Source organism: Chlorocebus sabaeus, chromosome 16 (assembly GCF_047675955.1).
Source record: "Chlorocebus sabaeus isolate Y175 chromosome 16, mChlSab1.0.hap1, whole genome shotgun sequence".
NCBI lineage: Eukaryota > Metazoa > Chordata > Mammalia > Primates > Cercopithecidae > Chlorocebus > Chlorocebus sabaeus.
In genome coordinates this window covers 61,129,772-61,147,174 of record NC_132919.1, presented here as the reverse complement: position 1 = coordinate 61,147,174, position 17,403 = coordinate 61,129,772, and the positions used below count along the sequence as shown (strand labels likewise).

The 17,403-nt window shown below is 50.5% G+C and overlaps 1 protein-coding gene across 7 annotated transcripts in view; it reads right to left on the bottom strand.

The window, feature by feature from the left end:
- Positions 1-1,314: 1,314 nt before the first annotated feature.
- Positions 1,315-17,403, bottom strand: part of AXIN2 (axin 2) — a 33,243-nt gene continuing 17,154 nt past the window's right edge. For 3 of the 7 annotated variants that reach the window (XM_037993396.2, XM_037993397.2, XM_037993398.2), the window contains exons 5-12: positions 14,260-14,362; positions 10,940-11,080; positions 10,117-10,628; positions 9,662-9,856; positions 9,110-9,343; positions 8,417-8,512; positions 6,685-6,852; positions 1,501-2,836 (exon numbers count right to left, since the gene is read on the bottom strand). In XM_037993396.2, coding sequence (XP_037849324.2) covers positions 2,710-2,836; positions 6,685-6,852; positions 8,417-8,512; positions 9,110-9,343; positions 9,662-9,856; positions 10,117-10,628; positions 10,940-11,080; positions 14,260-14,362 — 1,576 coding nt within the window. In that variant the 3' untranslated portion in view covers positions 1,501-2,709. Of the gene's footprint in view, positions 2,837-6,684; positions 6,853-8,416; positions 8,513-9,109; positions 9,344-9,661; positions 9,857-10,116; positions 10,629-10,939; positions 11,081-14,259; positions 14,363-17,403 lie in introns of all 7 variants that reach the window. The other 4 variants (XM_008012059.3, XM_037993400.2, XM_008012060.3 and 1 more) reach the window with 4 other exon arrangements.

Below are 17,403 nucleotides of genomic sequence, written 5' to 3'. Positions count from 1 at the left end.
CTTCAGTCCAGTTTGTCTGAGGCCCAAGCCCCAACCTCATCATTCTCCTCAATCAAGAGGCCTGAAGATAGAGATGAAAAGCCATCCACAAACCCCAATCCTCACCACACACAATAGGTTGCATCCCTTTACCCTTTTGTCTTGGAAAGAAGCTTATAATTCTGAAAGTGGGTGGACACCCTGGTGTGAGCCCCCATTCCAGCCAGGAGGGGAGGACACAGCAACCTTCATGGTTAGGGGCAAGTTCAAAGAATCAGAGAGCTCCTCCAGCCTCTCGCCAGATGCCCTCACACCCTCGCCCTCTGGGAAGGTAACTCAGGACTCTCCAAGCAGCCTTGATAACTCCTACTACTGCCACCACGCCGAGGCTACTGGGTTCACGTCCATCCCTACCCCGCATGGCCAGAACCCTGGCCTTTCTCTATGCTGCCGGCCTGATGCCAGTTGGCAGCGAGAAGAACAAGCCAACCAGACCCACTGCAGACCACTGAGTTCGTTTCATGAAAACTCAGCACACAAGAAGTCCAACTGCAGTTACAGATCCTCTCTTTTTAAAAAGGGTTCTTCCTAGGACTCCACTAAAAAGACCTGCTTTCCCAGATCTGAAGAATGGCCTGGCATGCCAAGTGCTCAGGGTACAGGGAGGGCATGTTTGTTCAGAGGGCAACTGCCTGCTGAGGTCCTCGGCCACAGAAGCACACCTATCCACTGAGTGGTGTAGAAGCTGCTCGTGTCGCCTCCTCCTGCACCGCCTGCTTGCTATATTCCTGACACCTGACCAGCCCTGGGCCTGATGGCCCACGATAAAATAGTCAGATAGGATTAATAGCCTTGTTGATCAGCTCCCAGAATGGGGAGGGTGCCTGGCTAGCTTTGATCTCTAAGTCCACTGGCCCCACGTGGACATTCCAGGTCTATGAAACCATCTGCTGAACGGCTTTCATGTCGGAGACCCCTATTGAAATGCCAAGTACTCCTGGGAGGGCCTCCTCTCATCCCCTAGTCCCCTGCACCTACCTGGCTGGACTGGAGACAATCTGCCCAGGAGGAAGAGGCTGAATGGAGGTGTTAGAGGGAAGAGGACTCCCGAAGGAGATGTTGTCTACAGCCTGCTCCAAGGCAACAAAAGCCTCAGCCAGTAGCCAAGTGATCTGAAGAAATGATTTTACAAAACCTCCAGGTGGGTCCAGATCAGGTCAGGGCTCGAGGTCAGAGACGGGCTTGGGCAAGGTGGGAAATCAAGCACAGACGCCTACACATGGAAGGGCCCCTTGGCCCTGTTCCCACCCTGGGGATTCAAACGCAAGGCCAATGTTTTGAAAAATATAAAATTTTAATAAAGGCTACATCTCTTAATTACAATAATTATTGTACCAAGTCGTTTTCCTTAAATGAACTCTTTATAATGCATAATTTACAGTATAAGTAGAACAAAATGGCATGACAAAAGTCATTGAGTACAAGACTTGTAATAAAAAGGCATAAAATATATTTATACATAAACCCCTTTCAAAAAACAAGGGAAAGCTTGAGCCCTCAATATAGGGCGACACACGGAGCGGGTGACCGTGCAGGTACAGGTACTGTACTGATTTAAAGTCAAGCACTAGAGATAGTGGATTAATACTCTTTTGCCGTACACTATATACAGATGTATAGTACAAGTAACAATGGCAAACAGAATGTACAGATTAACTTAACACAAAAACCCGAACATCAAAATGAAGGTGTCTGGAGGAAAGGTGCTGCTGGGTCTCCCCACAACTGTTCATTTTCTTTGCGGGGTACGGGGTAGTTCCTGAATGGCTGTGGTCCAATGACTAATGTAAAACAAAAACAGAAACAAAAACAACAAGGAACTGTCGTTTCCACAAAGCACAACGGCAGTGATTCTAGCAGGCCTCAGCCACAGGGCCCTGGGCCTGGGGAGGCTACGTGAGGTGGAGCCTCAGTCACAGGATCAACCTGGGGCCCCAAGGAGCGGGGTTCCCTGCCTCTCCCTCTGCATCCCATCCAACACAACCCCCAAAATGTTGATGATGATGCAACATGGTCAACCCTCAAGACCTTTAAGACAAAACAGAGCAGCATAGGAAAAAAAAAAAAAAATGCACCAATTTCTGCGTGTGTCAATGGTAGGGCACCATTTTTAAGAGTCTGTCTTCACTTGGAGGGGCGTAGTGCAAAGCATAATTCCTCTGTTAGTGAAGAAACCATGAACGCACTCCAAGCTCAACTCCTAAGTTTAGTCAGAACAATTAAAACTTCCTCTCTCCCCCTTCCAAGTTTAAAGCAGCATATCCATAAACTGGGGATGGGGGAAATCAACTGTTCTATAAATATCAGTAAGGATTCCCGTTCAGGTAAGCTATACAGTTTCTCTTAGTTTATGGATTTCAGATCCCTAGGAAGTCATATATTATGTATGGCAGTCTCTCAAATACAGGCAGTATCTTCAATAGCCAAGAGTGGTCATGTTTTTAATAAATAGTTCAGGCTTTTCTCATCTCAGTCAGTACCCAGCTCATGAATCATGAAAATCAACCTCCCCCCGCCCTCCCAAAGGCCCACTGGCCTATTCTTCCTTAGAGTTTGTCTTCTTCATTGGTTTAATTTTCCTTCAAAATGTTTTGTCGCAGTTGCTCACGGCCAAGACAGTTCACAAGAGCTTCGGGCTCCAACAGTTCACCAAAGCCAGACCCCCAAGGCTCAATCGATCCGCTCCACTTTGCCCAGAATCCGGCCTTCATACATCGGGAGCACTGTCTCATCCTCCCAGATCTCCTCAAACACCGCTCCACAGGCAAACTCATCGCTTGCTTTTTTGAAGTAATACCTTAAAAGGAAAACCAGAAAAGCTTCTTGGTAAACTGCATTTTCCACATTGTTGAAAAGAAAAGCATGCCAACATGGAGGACTGAGGTATCCTAGGAATTTGCTATGGCAGGTGTGCATGTACACTGTTGCCCGTAACTGCTTTAAGATGGCAACTGGGACTGGCCACACCACAAGAAGCAGGTGGGCCGAGATGACGAAAGCCGGGCACCCACTGAGCAGCAGCCTGGGCCGGACCTGCCACCTGCAATCTTCAGCCCAGCACCTCTGCTATCTCCTGACACACATACATGTTGGAAAACAGACCTGCTTTTCCCCCCAACCTTTTTCAGCAGCGGGGTGGAGGAGGGAAGGGGAGGACAAATGCCTGCAGTTAATTTGCAGCAGCCGCCAAGCAGGTCCTTCAAAGAGACTCCAGACTATCTTTAGGTTCAGCCACATCCTGAACCCACCACCTGGAGAGCCAGGACCTGCCGAAGTCTGTGAACCCACCACCTGGAGAGGCGGAACCTGCCGAAGTCTGTGAAACGCTGAATTCCAGATGCTTGAGCAGTCCGGAGGCCTCCATCCTCCAGGGCCCAAGTGCAACAGTCCTGGACAGCCCTGGCACAGCCACACAGGAGGCAAGCCACCCCAGCGCAGCTTCCCAGGGCCGAACAGACGGCACAGGCCCCATGATGCCCTCCCTCTTCTCCCCATTTCCAGGCCTCTTCTCCCATCCCACCCCTCCAGGGTCAAACACCAAAGGCCCTTCTATTATGCCCGTTGATTAAAGGCTCCTTTTATCCCTCCCCAGCATTCTTTCTTCTGAGGCTGTTTAATTGTACAGATGCAAATGCCTGGCCTCTCTCAGGAGCGCCACATTCGGAAACAACTGCTGTCCTCTCGGGCCAGGCCCACCCCCAAACCCCTTCTGAGGAAATTAAGCGAGGGCCTCTTCCTTCCCTGTCCCCAGCCAAGGGAGACCCCTCAGAGGGATTAAACTTGCCCCTGCAAGCTGTCATTTCCAGCCCATAAAGGCCACTCACAGAGGGAAGGTCACCGTCCCCTGGGAGGATGGGAGACCCTTTCAAACATTTAATTGTGTCTCAGGGTTATGGTTGGGCTTTGTTTTTGTCTTTTCCCTTAAAAAAAAAAAAAAAAAATGACCTCCCCTTGGTTAGAGCTCAATTTTTTTCCTCTTTAATAAAGGCAAGCCAAATACTTTCGTAGGAGATAAGGCTAAATACAGTGAACAGCTGGGTTTAGTCAAGGTTCTTTGTTTTTAGCATTCCTGACCCAGCTAATGCACTGGGGTGAACAACGGCATGGCTCTGACTGGGCAGCACTGAAGACACTTCATGTCAAGGGGTCAAAATTCTCGGGGGAGCGTGAGAGGAGACAGTGAGAAAATGGGGAGGGGCTCTGTGCACAGGAGACCTGGGACAGTGGGGGGGAAAAGTCACTTCTCCACGTAAGAGGCTCAAACCTCAACGCCACCCTCCGTCAGACCCCTTTGGCCCCAGCTCCCCCAGCTCCGACCCCTCCGGGGTTCACCAAGTTGGGCTTTCACAGCATGTCTGAGCAAACACGCAGCGACCTTTTACATAATTGCAACCTCCTCCAGAGAGGAGAGAGGCCACATTCTCTCGGCCCCACCCCCAGGACTTCAAACACACTGCACTGCCCTCATTTTCTCCAAGAAACAGGCTTTTCCACTGCAACATGCTTTATGTGGCAAACTTTGCTTTCTTCTGACATCTGGCACCAATAGCGTCTGGCGCGTCTGAAGGGACTGTTTGCTTTTTGAACCCCTGCCATGTTGAGATTACTCAACGCATCCCAGGTCCCCCTACCTCCCACCCCTGCTCCACGGCCCCAACCTCACTGGGTCTTTCTTATTTTTTTGAAGGGGGATGTATCTGTACAAATTGAGATGTTGGAGCACCAGCCCTGCTGGGAGGGTGAGGCATGACACCCTGTGTCCCTGTCCCACCCCAGGAGGGCACTGAGTCCAGCTCAGGCCCTGCAGAGAGAAGGCGGCTGGGAGGGCCTTCCCACAGCCTGATGCACTCAGGAAAGAACTGGAGAGGATCGGAGGGTTGACCATTTGTGCAAGTCTTTGTGCATTAGAGGGGAGGCCAGAGCTTCAAAGCCAGGCTTATTAACTGTGCCTCAGGGAGAAAAAAAAAAAAAAAAATCAGAGCCAGATGTGGCCAGAGCAGCTGAGGGAGGCACCTTCCCCGCAAGCTTATGCCAGCGCCACATGGCTCTTCTCCGAGGTCACCTACAGTTCCACTCAAAGTCCAGCCGAGACAAAGCCAAGATCAAAATGAATCCCCAGAGGGGCACACTTGTGTCATTACTTTCACCTTGTGTCTTTTCAAGATAAAAGCAGCAGCAGCAGCAGCCAGGCCTGTTCCCCCATCCCTTTGATACCTTTTCACAACTGTCTCCGCCCAGGTGTAAAAGGGAATATCCAGGCCCAGCAACACGCCCTGCTGGCCAGTCACCTCCAGGGGCTCAGTCCGACCTCCATCCCCTCCCCCTCCAAAGAGGGGCTCACCTTGAGCCCCTGCCCAGAATAACTCCCAGATGAAGGTGGCGGTAAAACTACACAGGGCCTGCCCTAGACGGGAGGGCGCCTCAGAGCCCTGCAGGTGGACTCATTCCCATCCAGGAGCCCATATGCCCACCTGGCAGGTTACCAAGTGCTATTCAGAGTTTTCCACTCACACCCCTGGCCCTGGTGGCGGCAATGGGTTCACACCTGGGCATAGACTGTGGTCCTGTACAGGGTCCACGGCACACAGCTGAGGAGTTGGAACTCTCTCTCGGGTGTAGACCCCAGAGTGAGCACCTGCTTAAACTAGGTTGCCCCCATCTCACCCTTGTCCCAGCCTGGAGCCCTAACCCTGAGACAGAACTGGAGCAGAATCCACAGGTTCTCTTGGGCTGCAGGCCATGGAGAGGGACAAGGGAGGACTCACGATGAACTGAGGCAGTCATCACCTGCTGTTAGGAGGAAGTGATCAAAAGAAGGAATGGCCTAGGGCTGGCCCTCATGCTCCTCAGCTCTTGAACCCTCTCAAGGGCCCTAAAAGGTCAGCACGGACCTTCTCAAGGGCACCTCCGTCCACTCTGCAGACAAGGTGAGGAGACCAGTAAGTTCCCTTCCTGAAGCCCCTGCAGGGGAGAAGACAACGAGGCCCAGGCCCGGGCAGGAAGAGTGGACTGCCTTATTCACCCTGTGCCCACTCACAGGTCCAGCCCCTTCTTTGTTATGGACAAAGGCACATCCCTGCTTCTAATGGCCCATAAAACACAGGGAGGTTCTTCAGGTGGAAAGGCAGACTGAGAAAAATAGGGGCGACCTTTCCCAGGCATGGTTCCTGACTATTTGGAGCCTTCAATGTGAGGGTCCCTCCTAAACTCAAGCCAGGAGGTTGGCGCTTCCAGACCCTCCCTCCTAATCAACCTGCCTGTCCCTCTTTTTTCTCCGTGCTCCCCGCTCGCCCACAAGCCCTTCAATTGCAGGTAAAGCCTCTGCAGTGCGGCCTGAGCCCCACTCTCCTCCTGTCAGAGCAAGCGGCTGCTCCTTTTCTCCTCAGTCTGGTTCACCTGGTGGAAAGAGCCTGGCCAGGTCCCCCAGGGAACCCTCCATGCAGCGTCTCTCTTGCGGCTGCTGCTTCATTGTTCTGCTAGTGGTGAGGGGGGACAAGAAACGAGAAGGAGCCTCCCCCAGCGCCTGCTGAGCCCCCTTCCACCCTGCCCCGCCCAGGTCTGCTCAGCCAGGGGAGCTGCTCCAGGCTCTGGCTTTTGGCTCTGAGCAAACAAACTGAAAGCAGAAAAAAGCCACAGGACTCTTACCTATAATTTCCCTTTTTGCTGAGCTGCTCTTTAAAGTGGCCCAGGGTCAAGCTCTGAGCCTTCAGCATCCTCCGGTATGGAATTTCTTCCCCACAGAAAAAGTAAGTGACAACCAACTCACTGGCCTGGAGCGCGTGGACACCTGCCAGTTTCTTTGGCTCTTTGTGACTGAAAATAAGATGGAATGGAACAAGTTCAGCATTTTAAAGCAGACACACATCTAAAGCAAACACACACGTGCGCACATGTGCGTAAGTGACGGGGTATCCAAACACTAGGGTTGCAGTTAAAGTGGGGGCTGGGGCAGAGCCCCACATCTCAGAGGCAGGCAGCTCTGGGGGACACACAGTCCAAGCCCACATGCTCTGCATGGAGCATGCGGAAAAGGATGATTTCCTTTCAGTTGTACGAATTGGTATTGCTTTCCCCACTGCCACCAAATGAAGGTACACAGCAGCCTCTTTCAGGTTAGCATAAATGGCGTGCTTCCCCAAGAAGATGAGAGAAGAGAAATTATCACAGAGATGCCGGGTCTCACCTGGACTGGAGAGTGCTAAAGAGACAAACCCAGAGCAGGACACCTTTGGGATGGCATGAACTCAGAATGCCTAAATCCCACCCCCTCTTATTCCAGTAGAATGAGAACAACTAATGGCGGGTAGCCCCCAGTCATGTCCATGTCCCCATTTATTCTGAGATTTTGTAGAGTAGCCTGAAAAAAAAGCTGCTAGGCTGGGCGTGGTGGCTCACACCTGTAATCCCAGCACTTTGGGAGGCTGAGGTGGGCAGATCACTTGAGGCCAGGAGTTCGAGACCAGCCTGGCCAACATGGTGAAACCCTGTCTCTACTAAAAATAAAAAAAAAAATGAGCTGGGCGTGGTGGTGGGTGACTGCAATCCCAGCTACTCGGGACACTGAGGCAGGAGAATGGCATGAACCCGGGAGGTGGAGCTTGCACTGAGCCGAGATCGCGCCACTGCACTCCAGCATGGGTGACAGAGCGAGACTGTCTCCCAAAAAAAAAAAAAAACAAAGAAAAAACAGAGGAAAAAAAGTGGTCGGCCCAGACCCGGACGGCTGGTACACTTAGGGTCAACCAACTGAAACAATGAAAGGATCCAGGGTAGTGACCTACTGAGGACTTCAAACATTGCTCACTGCTCAGGATGAAGACACAGAAAGAAAACTTTCTACGGACCATTTCAGGTCTCTTTAGCAGATTTCTTTTTAATTGCACCATCCAGTAACTAAACTGAGCAGGCTTCTCTCAATCTACTCTGAATGAGACTAAATTTACAGAAAGAATCACTGCCCAATTTGGGGGAAGATATTCTGTCTTCTCCAAGCAAAAACACAAGGATGGTCCCCTCCGTCTCTGCCACAGTGGAGAATGATCCTCCTGCTCAGGGTGATAAATGTTTTCAGTAGTACTAACTCGCAAGTTGAATGGCGGCGACTTTTCCAGCTGAATTTGAGGTCCCTTCTACCCTTCTAATGGCTTCGTGTCCCAGCTTTTGATTTGTGTATGACCAAAAAAACTTTCGCTATGATGCATTTGTCAGTAGGACATGGATGGCCACATCTATGTTTACTGTTCCTCATCACTAGCACTAAAATCAAGGTGATTTCAAAAACCAAAAAAAGTTTCACGAAAATGAAACTCCAGATGGCGAATACTCTGAAACATAAACCACTCGGCAGATCTCAGTAATGCCAGGTAAAGACACTCACTCTTCTGGAGCCAGGCTTGGATTGGAGAAGGGCGTGGCTCCCGCCTGAACAGTGGCTGAGTGATTCCTGTCCCTCTGCTGACTGGCCACACAGCACCTGAGGACACAGCCAGGGCGAGGGATTTAGAGGTGCACTGTTGTCCCCAGAGCAATTGAGGAGCAGACAGAAAATTACTCTTTGGCCTCCTGAAGAGACACGAAATCGACTTCCATCCCTATGGAAACCCAACCAAGACCCTGGGTTAACAGTGGCTGAAGAGGCTGGGAAGACATCTTGGAACAGCCATTCTAAGCCCCTCTGGGAGCCCAGGACGGGACACTTAGCCCCAGCAAAGGGCTGAGGACTCTTGTTCCTCCATCTCGTAGTTTCTTATACGCTCAAACTAACCAGCCTTAAACAATCAAGACATTTGTAAGAAATGGCCTTTGTAAGGAATTACTGAAACTCATTCTCCCAATTCTAGGCATGACTTGCCTCACAGATCCTGGCTTAACTCTGGTAGAATGAACATAACTGAAGGGAACAATTTCTAGAAGCTGGAAAGGAGAAGCTTACTCATCCATAAGCAATTCTTCCTCTCATGGGAGGGTTTGAGACCCAGGCAGAAAGAGAGGCCCTCCCCATTAGCCACAGACCAGGCCACCACCCAAACCCAATCCCTGCCCCAACCTAGGATCCCTCACTTCCACTCACCGCTGCTTTGGGGGCTTTGACACCTCAGCCAGCCTGCGACAGGCCTCCTCCAGCTGAGCCAGAGTGTTGGGTGGCGTCAGGGGAGGCATCGCAGGGTCCTGGGTGAACAGGTGGGCACGGGGGGTGGTGCGGGGGTGCACGCTGTTGCCCCCCCACAGATGGTGCCGGCTGGCTCGTTCGCCTGGAGACGAGCGGGCAGACTCCAAGGGGTAGGCCTTTTTTGTGCTTTGGGCACTAAACAAGGAATGAGCAGAGAGAAAACAGAAGGAAAGAAACTGGGTTAGAAGAACTGGAAAATGTGACTTCAATAGAAACTTGTCTATTCTGCTCAGAGGGAGAGAGAAGAAAAAAATAACTACCATAACACGAACAGGGGTCAGTGCCAAAACATGACATTTTTGTGGTCTGCTCAGTCCAGCGTTTAATATTAAGATGGCAGGAGCAAATAGTCACATTTGTATTCGGCGGACTGCAAAAACAGCCATTCCCACAATACCTCCGTACTGAGTGCCCATGACCCTCGCGGCCGCGGCGGCGGCAAGTGGTGTTTACCTATGGGGCTTGGGCTTGCTCTGCCGCTCACTCTCCAGCATCCACTGCCAGACATCCTGCGACCTGTCTCCTTCCTCTCGGGGAAGTTGCAAGGCCCCAGCTCCGCCGGGGGCCCCTCCTTCCCTGGCGGGCAGGGCCAGGCCCGGCTCCGTGCCTTTCCCATTGCGTTTGGGCAAGGTACTGCCTCTGCTGCCGCTGTGGGGAACCAAGAACCACACCCAACCCAGAGACCCGGTTAAATCTCCGGGACTCCTAGAATCAGACAATTCAGCAAGTGGGGGGGGCGGTGACACGAAAATCCCATGCACCTGCTCCCCACACCCTCACCCGGCCGTGCCCTCTGCTGCCCTCTTAGAAACTAAACGCCTGTGATGCGGCTCCCACCTCACACCTGCCCATGGACCTGGCTGGGAGAGAAGCCCCACACGGGACACTGTGGTCTACCCGGCACTTACCCAAATTGCTCGCCGGGCATGGTTTCCAGGGCCTTGGGGTGGCTTTTGCATTTCGAGTAGCAGTAATACTCCGGGCCCCCAGGGCAGAAGCAGTGCACCCGCTGCGTGGCCTCCGCCTCGATCTCCTCCTTGGTCTTGGGGACGGCGTGGTGGTGGATGTAGTGGTGGTGGACATGCTTCGTCGTCTGCTTGGTCACAAAGCCCTTGCCCCCGAGGAGGGGACAAGCGCCCGGCGAGGCGGCCGCGGGAGGCAGCTTGCCACTGGGCGGGAGCAGGGAGTGGTACTGCGAATGGTGGTGGTGGTGGTGGTCCGGAGAGCGGGAGCGGGGGCTATAGCGGCCTACGCCCGGGGACTGGCAGCCAGGGGTCTTGAGGACCCTGGACAGGTGATCGTCCAGTATCGTCTGCGGGTCTTCCTCGTAGCTGCCGGAGGGCAGTAGGGAGAGGGGGTGCTGCGTGGGCGCCCCTTCCCGAGAACTGAGTGTGAGCTCGGAGCCCTCCTTCTCTTCATCCTGAAACGTAAGATGTCAGAAGGGGAAGTGACCCAGGAAGCAGGAGGGCCCGAGGCCCTGGGCTTGCCACATCGCGCCCTATGCAGGAGCACGTACACCCATGTGCACGCCCACAGCCACGCCTATGCGCACACGCACAGGCCCATCTAGAAAAGCGCAATTCACACGCATGCGCACATCCACACGCAACACGCACATGCGCACGCAGCCCACACGCATGCACACACCCACAAGCAGCCCACACGCATGCGCATACTCATAGTGCGCGCACACCGTGGACGGAAGCAGGGAGACGGCCTAGGCCGCATTACCTCTCGGATCTGCTGCAGGCGCTCCTCCAGGCTGTGGCGGCTCTCCAACTCCAGCTTCAGCTTCTCCAGCCTCGAGATCAGTTCAGCCGCAAAGGTGGCGGGTTCCACGGGGGTCATCTCCTTGGGCAGGCGGTGGGTTCTCTACAGGACGTGGAAAGAAAAGGGAGGAGGCACGTTCAGCGGGCCGGGCGGGCGGTGGCTTGGCTGGAGCTTCCCGCACCGGGCGCTGCATACCGCAAACCCATGTTCGGGTGGAAAGTGGATGGCAAGGCGGCCTGGGCTGCTCGGGACTTTTATGCGCTAACGCCATGGCCTCATGGAGAGCCATGGTCCCCACCAGCGTTTGCCTTGGGCAGGAGCAGTTGGTCGCACTCCGAGAGGCCCTGCTTGTTCTCTCTGTAGTACAACCAGCCCATCAGTAGCTACTCTGAAGTAGAAAATCTTCAAAGACTGTTGTCAAACATCAAAAAAAAAAAAAAAAAGGCAGCCCTCTGAGGTAGGGAGGGGAGAGACCAACTCAAGGAATAAAAAGTAGAATCTAAACAGAAAGGGAGTTGAAAATTTAAAAAAATAAGATTGGAAAGGAGGTGGGAGGGAGGAAAGGGGGGGGGAAAGGGAGTCAAACGGCCTGGATCAGAGAAGAAGTGGTAATTTATTTCCTGGCCGCACACTGCGCACCTTTGAGGTGGTGTTGTCTCAACACTGTCCTCGATCTCCCTCGTTTTTCTCCTTCCCTCCTCCCTCTCTCTTTGTACAGAAAATGAAGAAAGCTGCTGCAGGCTAGTAGCAGAACACTGCTGAGCTTGGCTGCCTGAAGCTGATCTATCAAGGGAAAAGGGAACATCTCCAAATCAAGTGCAGAATATAAAAAGGCACCGAGTACGCCTGCCAAAAGCAGCAAACAGAGAGAACCCCTGCTGCCCAGCTTTCTGTCCTTTTCCTGTCATCTCGCTCCCCCCACCCAACCCCCCACCTCTCCAGTTGTTCTACCTCCTTCTTCCTAATCTCCCTCTTGCTTGGCTCCTTTGGGGTGGGGTGGGGGGAGCAGAAAGCTAACTTGCAAAGGCTAGCATGTCCCCCAGCTGCAAAGATGGGCCTTGCCACGGCAACCACTTAGCTGCAGAAACTGAGAGGGGAGAGAAAGGCTCCTGTGTAGGTGGCCATTCTCACACAGGCTGGCTCCTTGCAGCCCCCGATCAAAGCGCTGCCTGATGGAGAAAGTCGATTTGCACACCCCAGGACAAAATCATCTAATTTACAAGCCTGGGTGATAGAACTTTTCTTTGTTAACACACATATCCCCCAGTCAAAAAAACAATAATAGTATGTCATCAATACTTACTATCTGTGGAGGAGGGGGAATGCTAGAGGTCCTCAGAAAAGCAATTTCACTATGCTAATTTTAAAACAAGGTAAGTGTGCCCTTGTCCGTGTGAGGGGCTTTCAGAGAAGAGCTACAGTTTGTGCACTAATGCAACATGAGTTTAGCAATTCAATGTGTTAATTTTTTAAACACAACATAACCAGACAGACCAATGGGATTCTCTGAAGCTGGCAGGAAGGATTCATAAACACCTGCTGTGAGCTGGGTGCTTTCTTCCCCTCCTTAAAGAAGAGTGTCACTGCAACCTGGATTTGAGGCTATGGTAAACAGCACAGCCCTAAAATGGGAATGTAGATGGGGAAGTTCTCTTGAGTACAGCCATGTGCTGGCTGCTTTAGCAGGCATGGAAATAAAAGGAGAGGTCCCAGAAAAGCCCTTCATCCACCATCTCAGTTACAGGAAGAAGCTGCTCAGGAGATCCTCACTTCTAAACACTTCGTTCATTCTGTATTTGATAGGCACAGACTCACCAACAGGTACCAAGCCGAGTTCCAAGCCGAGTTCTGGAGTTGGAAAGGAACAGCTACTCTCCAGGGCTTTAGAAGCCAGGAGGAGAAATGGTCAATCAATACATAAATGAATGACTAAAATCACTGACTAAAATGACTTGGAGTCCTGTGATTGACACAAGTAGAATGTCCCAGTGAGGAGGGCAGGAGAATGTCCCAAGGGGGCAGAGGTTCCTTATTCACTCAAATGTTTATTGAGCACCTATTATGTGTCTGTCCCAAGGGGACAGAGGTTCCTTATTCATTCACTCAAATGTTTACTGAGCACCTGTTATGTGTCAGTTAGTGTTATAGTCTCTGTGCATACAGAGGTTAACAGAATAGACAAAACTCCTCCCCTCCCCCCAGAGGGCTTCCATTCTAGTGGAAATACAGTGAGCTCACCAAGCTGTAGAGAAGCATGGATCATCTAGCATTTCTTGGTTTCTGGGAAATAAGTGCTTCAGTTTCTTTCTCATAGGGAATTTTTTTTTTTTTTTAATTCAGAAAATGCAAAGGTTCAAAAATAGGTCATCAAACCTGTGACATACTTTGGATATTTGTCCCCTCCAGATCTCATGTTGAAATATGATCCCCAGTGGTGGAAGTGGGCCTAGTGGGAGGTGTTTGGGTGCTTGGTGCCCTCCCTGCAGCAATGAGCAAGTTTTCCCTGTTAGTTCATATGAGATCTGGTTGTTTGAAAGAACATGGCACTGCCCACCACCACCCCCAACCCCAGCTTGCTGCTTCTCTCCCTGTTACACAGTGGCTCCCCTTCCCCTTGCATTATGATTGAAAGCTCCTTGAAACCTTCACCAGAAGCAGATGTTGGCACCATGCTTCTTGTACAGCCTGCATATCTGTGAACCAAATAAGCCTTTTTTTTTCTTTTGAGACAGTCTCGCTCTGTCGCCCAGGCTGGAGTGCAACGGTATGATCTCAGCTCACAACCTCCGCCTCCCAGGTTCAAGTGATTCCTCTGCCTTAGCCTCCCAAGTAGCTGGGACTATAGGCGCGCATCACCACACCCAGCTAATTTTTGTATTTTTAGTGGAGGTGGGGTTTCATCATGTTGGCCAGGCTGGTCTCAAACTCCTGACCTAGGGTGATCTGCCCGCCTCAGACTCCCAAAGTGCTGAGATTACGGGCATGAGCCACTGCACCCAGCCATAAACCTCTTTTATTTATAAATTACTCAACCTCAGGTATTCCTCTATAGCAAAACTGATTGATAACCTCATAATCACATTACTGTGCTCACTATCACAACCCAAAAAACATGTAATGCCTATTGTCCAGTTCTTCTTTTCTCTCCCTTTGCCCTAGGGGACCTTAGGGACTGCTCTTTTCTACCTTCCCTATACCTCCCAACTTCCACCTCCCATTCCTTTTCTTTAGGACTCAACATGGCAGAAAACAGCTGTCTCCTCACTCCAGACTGTACTCACCGGGAAATGAGGTAGAGACACTTGACCATTGGCCTTCACACTTCGATGCATTTCTCTCTGGAGCTGTTTCTTACTCCCCACACGATAAGGAGGAATTCCATCTCTAAGGGAAAGAAAAAGGGAGAATCCACAGGCTTACAAGGATGTTTTCAGCACATGGGCTACTCTCATATGCCATCTTGAGATCCCACCGACAGGGTCACGTGCTTCCATAGGAGTGTCACATGTCTCCAGATATCATCTGTTCCCACAGGGAAGGATCCACCCAAGATCAAATTTAAATCCTGCCCATCAATCATCTATGGAAACTTGGCTCCCTCGGATGCAGGAGCATCAACTTGGAAAGAGCCTGGAAAGTTCATCTCTTGGGCTGTTGTCTTAGAACTGGGTTACACTCCAGCCAGCCTAGGCAGAGCAAAGGCTCCCCTATTATATAGGTGCCCCAAGTAGGAGATTCTCAGGCCCCATAGGTCCTCCCACTTGTTCCCACTGCTTCAAACCAGGAACCAGTACCTTATGGAGAGGGCCAGGGCAGAAAGTTGTAGGGATAAGGACCAAATCTATAGAGGGCTAAATCAGGCATTAGTGAAGTATGCATAACTCTCCAAGTCAACTTCCCAGTCATTTCCAAATGTATTCTTTTTATAAACCAGTACAGGGTGATTAATAAAAAGAATATATAACATTTTGGCCCCTTCTCTCAGCTCCAAACCCTGCCACCCCCCAACCAACGAATTTTCAAAGATGCATGACCAATGTGGGCATGAAAAGAAAAGCCCCTACTATGTGGTGGTCTGTGCAATCCATTTAAAGATTAGCACCTACTATGTGCCAGATCTTCTCCTAGGCACTAGGCAAGAGAGCAGCAGACAAAGTGGATACATAATTCAAACAACTGCTTTCTTGAAGTCTATATTCTAATGGGGAGGCACAGGCAATGAACAAAATAAAAAATAGTATGTTAGTGATATGTACTATGAATAAATACACAGCAGGAAAAGGAGAATCACTGGCGGGTGGAAAAGCTGCAAATTTAAATTGGATGTGGGTGTCAATGAAGTCCTCATTGAGAAAGGGACCTTTGGGCAAAGACCTGTAAAAGTCTGGGCCCCTATCCATTATATTTTTAAAAGCAAAACATTAACAAGTAGAAGAATGTTTAAAAAGCCTCCGCTCCGGCTACTGTTCACTATAACCATGACCTGGAGTTGCCATGATTTTTTTCCAGAAAGAATTTCCTTCTTAAAAGCAGAATGGTCAAGGTGTGACTATTTTCCCATTGATGTCCCTTCAGGAGGTCCCTTATTTACAAAAGCCTCAGGGTGCAAACATTTTCATAATGAATCATACTTGGAGGCTGTAAATATTGAAACTGGGTGTTTGGCTACTTCCCTTTCCCCAATGTTTGGTTCATCATAGGGTGGAAGAAAAATACTTTAGGATAATTAGCAATGTCTAAAAATACCCAGGAGGCAGCCAGGAGTAACTGGTCAACCTCTAGCTCCTTATCTCAAATGCCCTAGAATTCTAAGTAGCTGCATTTTCAGGAAGTCTGCTGACCTAGGTCAGAAAATGGGGCCACACAAGGGACAATGAAGATTCCAACAGATCAACAAACCAATGTATGTTAACCAAAGCCTGGCTAAGGAGTGCATAAAGGATAATTGCATTGAGGGGAGTAGGGAAGGGAGAGAAGAGAGATCAGTAGCCACAGCAACAGCTTACCCACAAGTGTGAGTACTGCCCCAAAGAAAGGTGAATATGGAGCAGAGACAGAGCACTGTGGGAAAGATTAGCAGCAGCTGGTTGACCAGTGCTGGAGAAACATATCTCCCAGTCAGCCTCCTACTCATGAGGCTCGGCACTTGACCAAGCTCACCTAAAGATTATTTATCAAAACTCTGTTTCTTCACCTTGGGTAGTTTAGCAGGCACAGTTGAAAATGGGACTTCAAGCATGCCTGGCTTGACCAAAAACCAAATCGCACCCAAGGCAACTGATCCCAACCTGAGAATGCCAGCTCCTACATACTGAGTCCCTAGTGTAGGTCAGACATCAGACCTATAATCAGACTTCATTCTCGTAAGAACCTTAATGAGCCACATTTTACAGATGACCAGAAACGCTCAATAGCTCACCTAGTGTTACAGTCAGTAGCAGATTGAGAACTCATACCCAAGCCACTGCTGGACTCCAGAACAAGCATCTGTTAACAACCTACACTTGGTCCTCATTTCAATAAGATGCCCTTCCCAGCCCCAACCAGCAGTCAAGCTTCCTGATGGTCTGAATGTGGAGGTGCCATTTCCTAAGCCCCATGCAGTCACCTTTCAGAAGGGATGAGGAGGAAATTTGTGGAATGTTCTGGAAAGTCCTCCCCAACTCCACAGTACTCACTAGCTATGGGGCTTGCCAGGTAGTTTCCAAGCCATGCTGAATATCCCCATCTCTCACCTAAAATACCTTGTATGGTGGGGGTGGCAGTATCCCACAGATTGGGCTCATTCTGGTCTAACCAAATTCTGCTGCCCTAGAGCTTTAAGACAGTCTACCCTCTCTCTTCCGGGGACTTAAGACAGTGGATGACTCTGCTCCAGGCCTCTTCCTGACATAAGACAGTGGATGACTCTGCTCCAGGCCTCTTCCTGACATAAGACAGTAGATGACTCTGCTCCAGGCCTCTTCCTGACAGTCTTGGGGGCAGCAGTCAAGCACTCCATGGACCCCACCATGACAACTGACATAAGGCTTCAAGAGTCCTAGAAGAGTCCCCCATTCACCCCCTCCAAGACTCTGACGTTTCCACTGGTAGCTTTCACTCTTTTCTCCTTTTCCTTCTCCCAGATGAAAGTCAATAGTAGAGCTTTTATGCCTCTTTTTCTTCTTCCATATAATAAGGTTAAAAAAAAAAAAAAAAAGCCAGGATGGGGGTAGGGATGGGGAGGGGAGTAGATAACTGCAATATTGAAGGCAAAAGGAACAAATTATTTCATAAGCACCTCATACTGCCCCCATCACCACCACCACACACACTCCATTACCCAGGGCAGGTGAAGGACTAAACTGCTGGAAAGGCAACTTGTAACCAGAGCAGAAAAGGAAGATGTCAGCCCATAGAGGCTCAGAAATGCTAACAGACGCCTT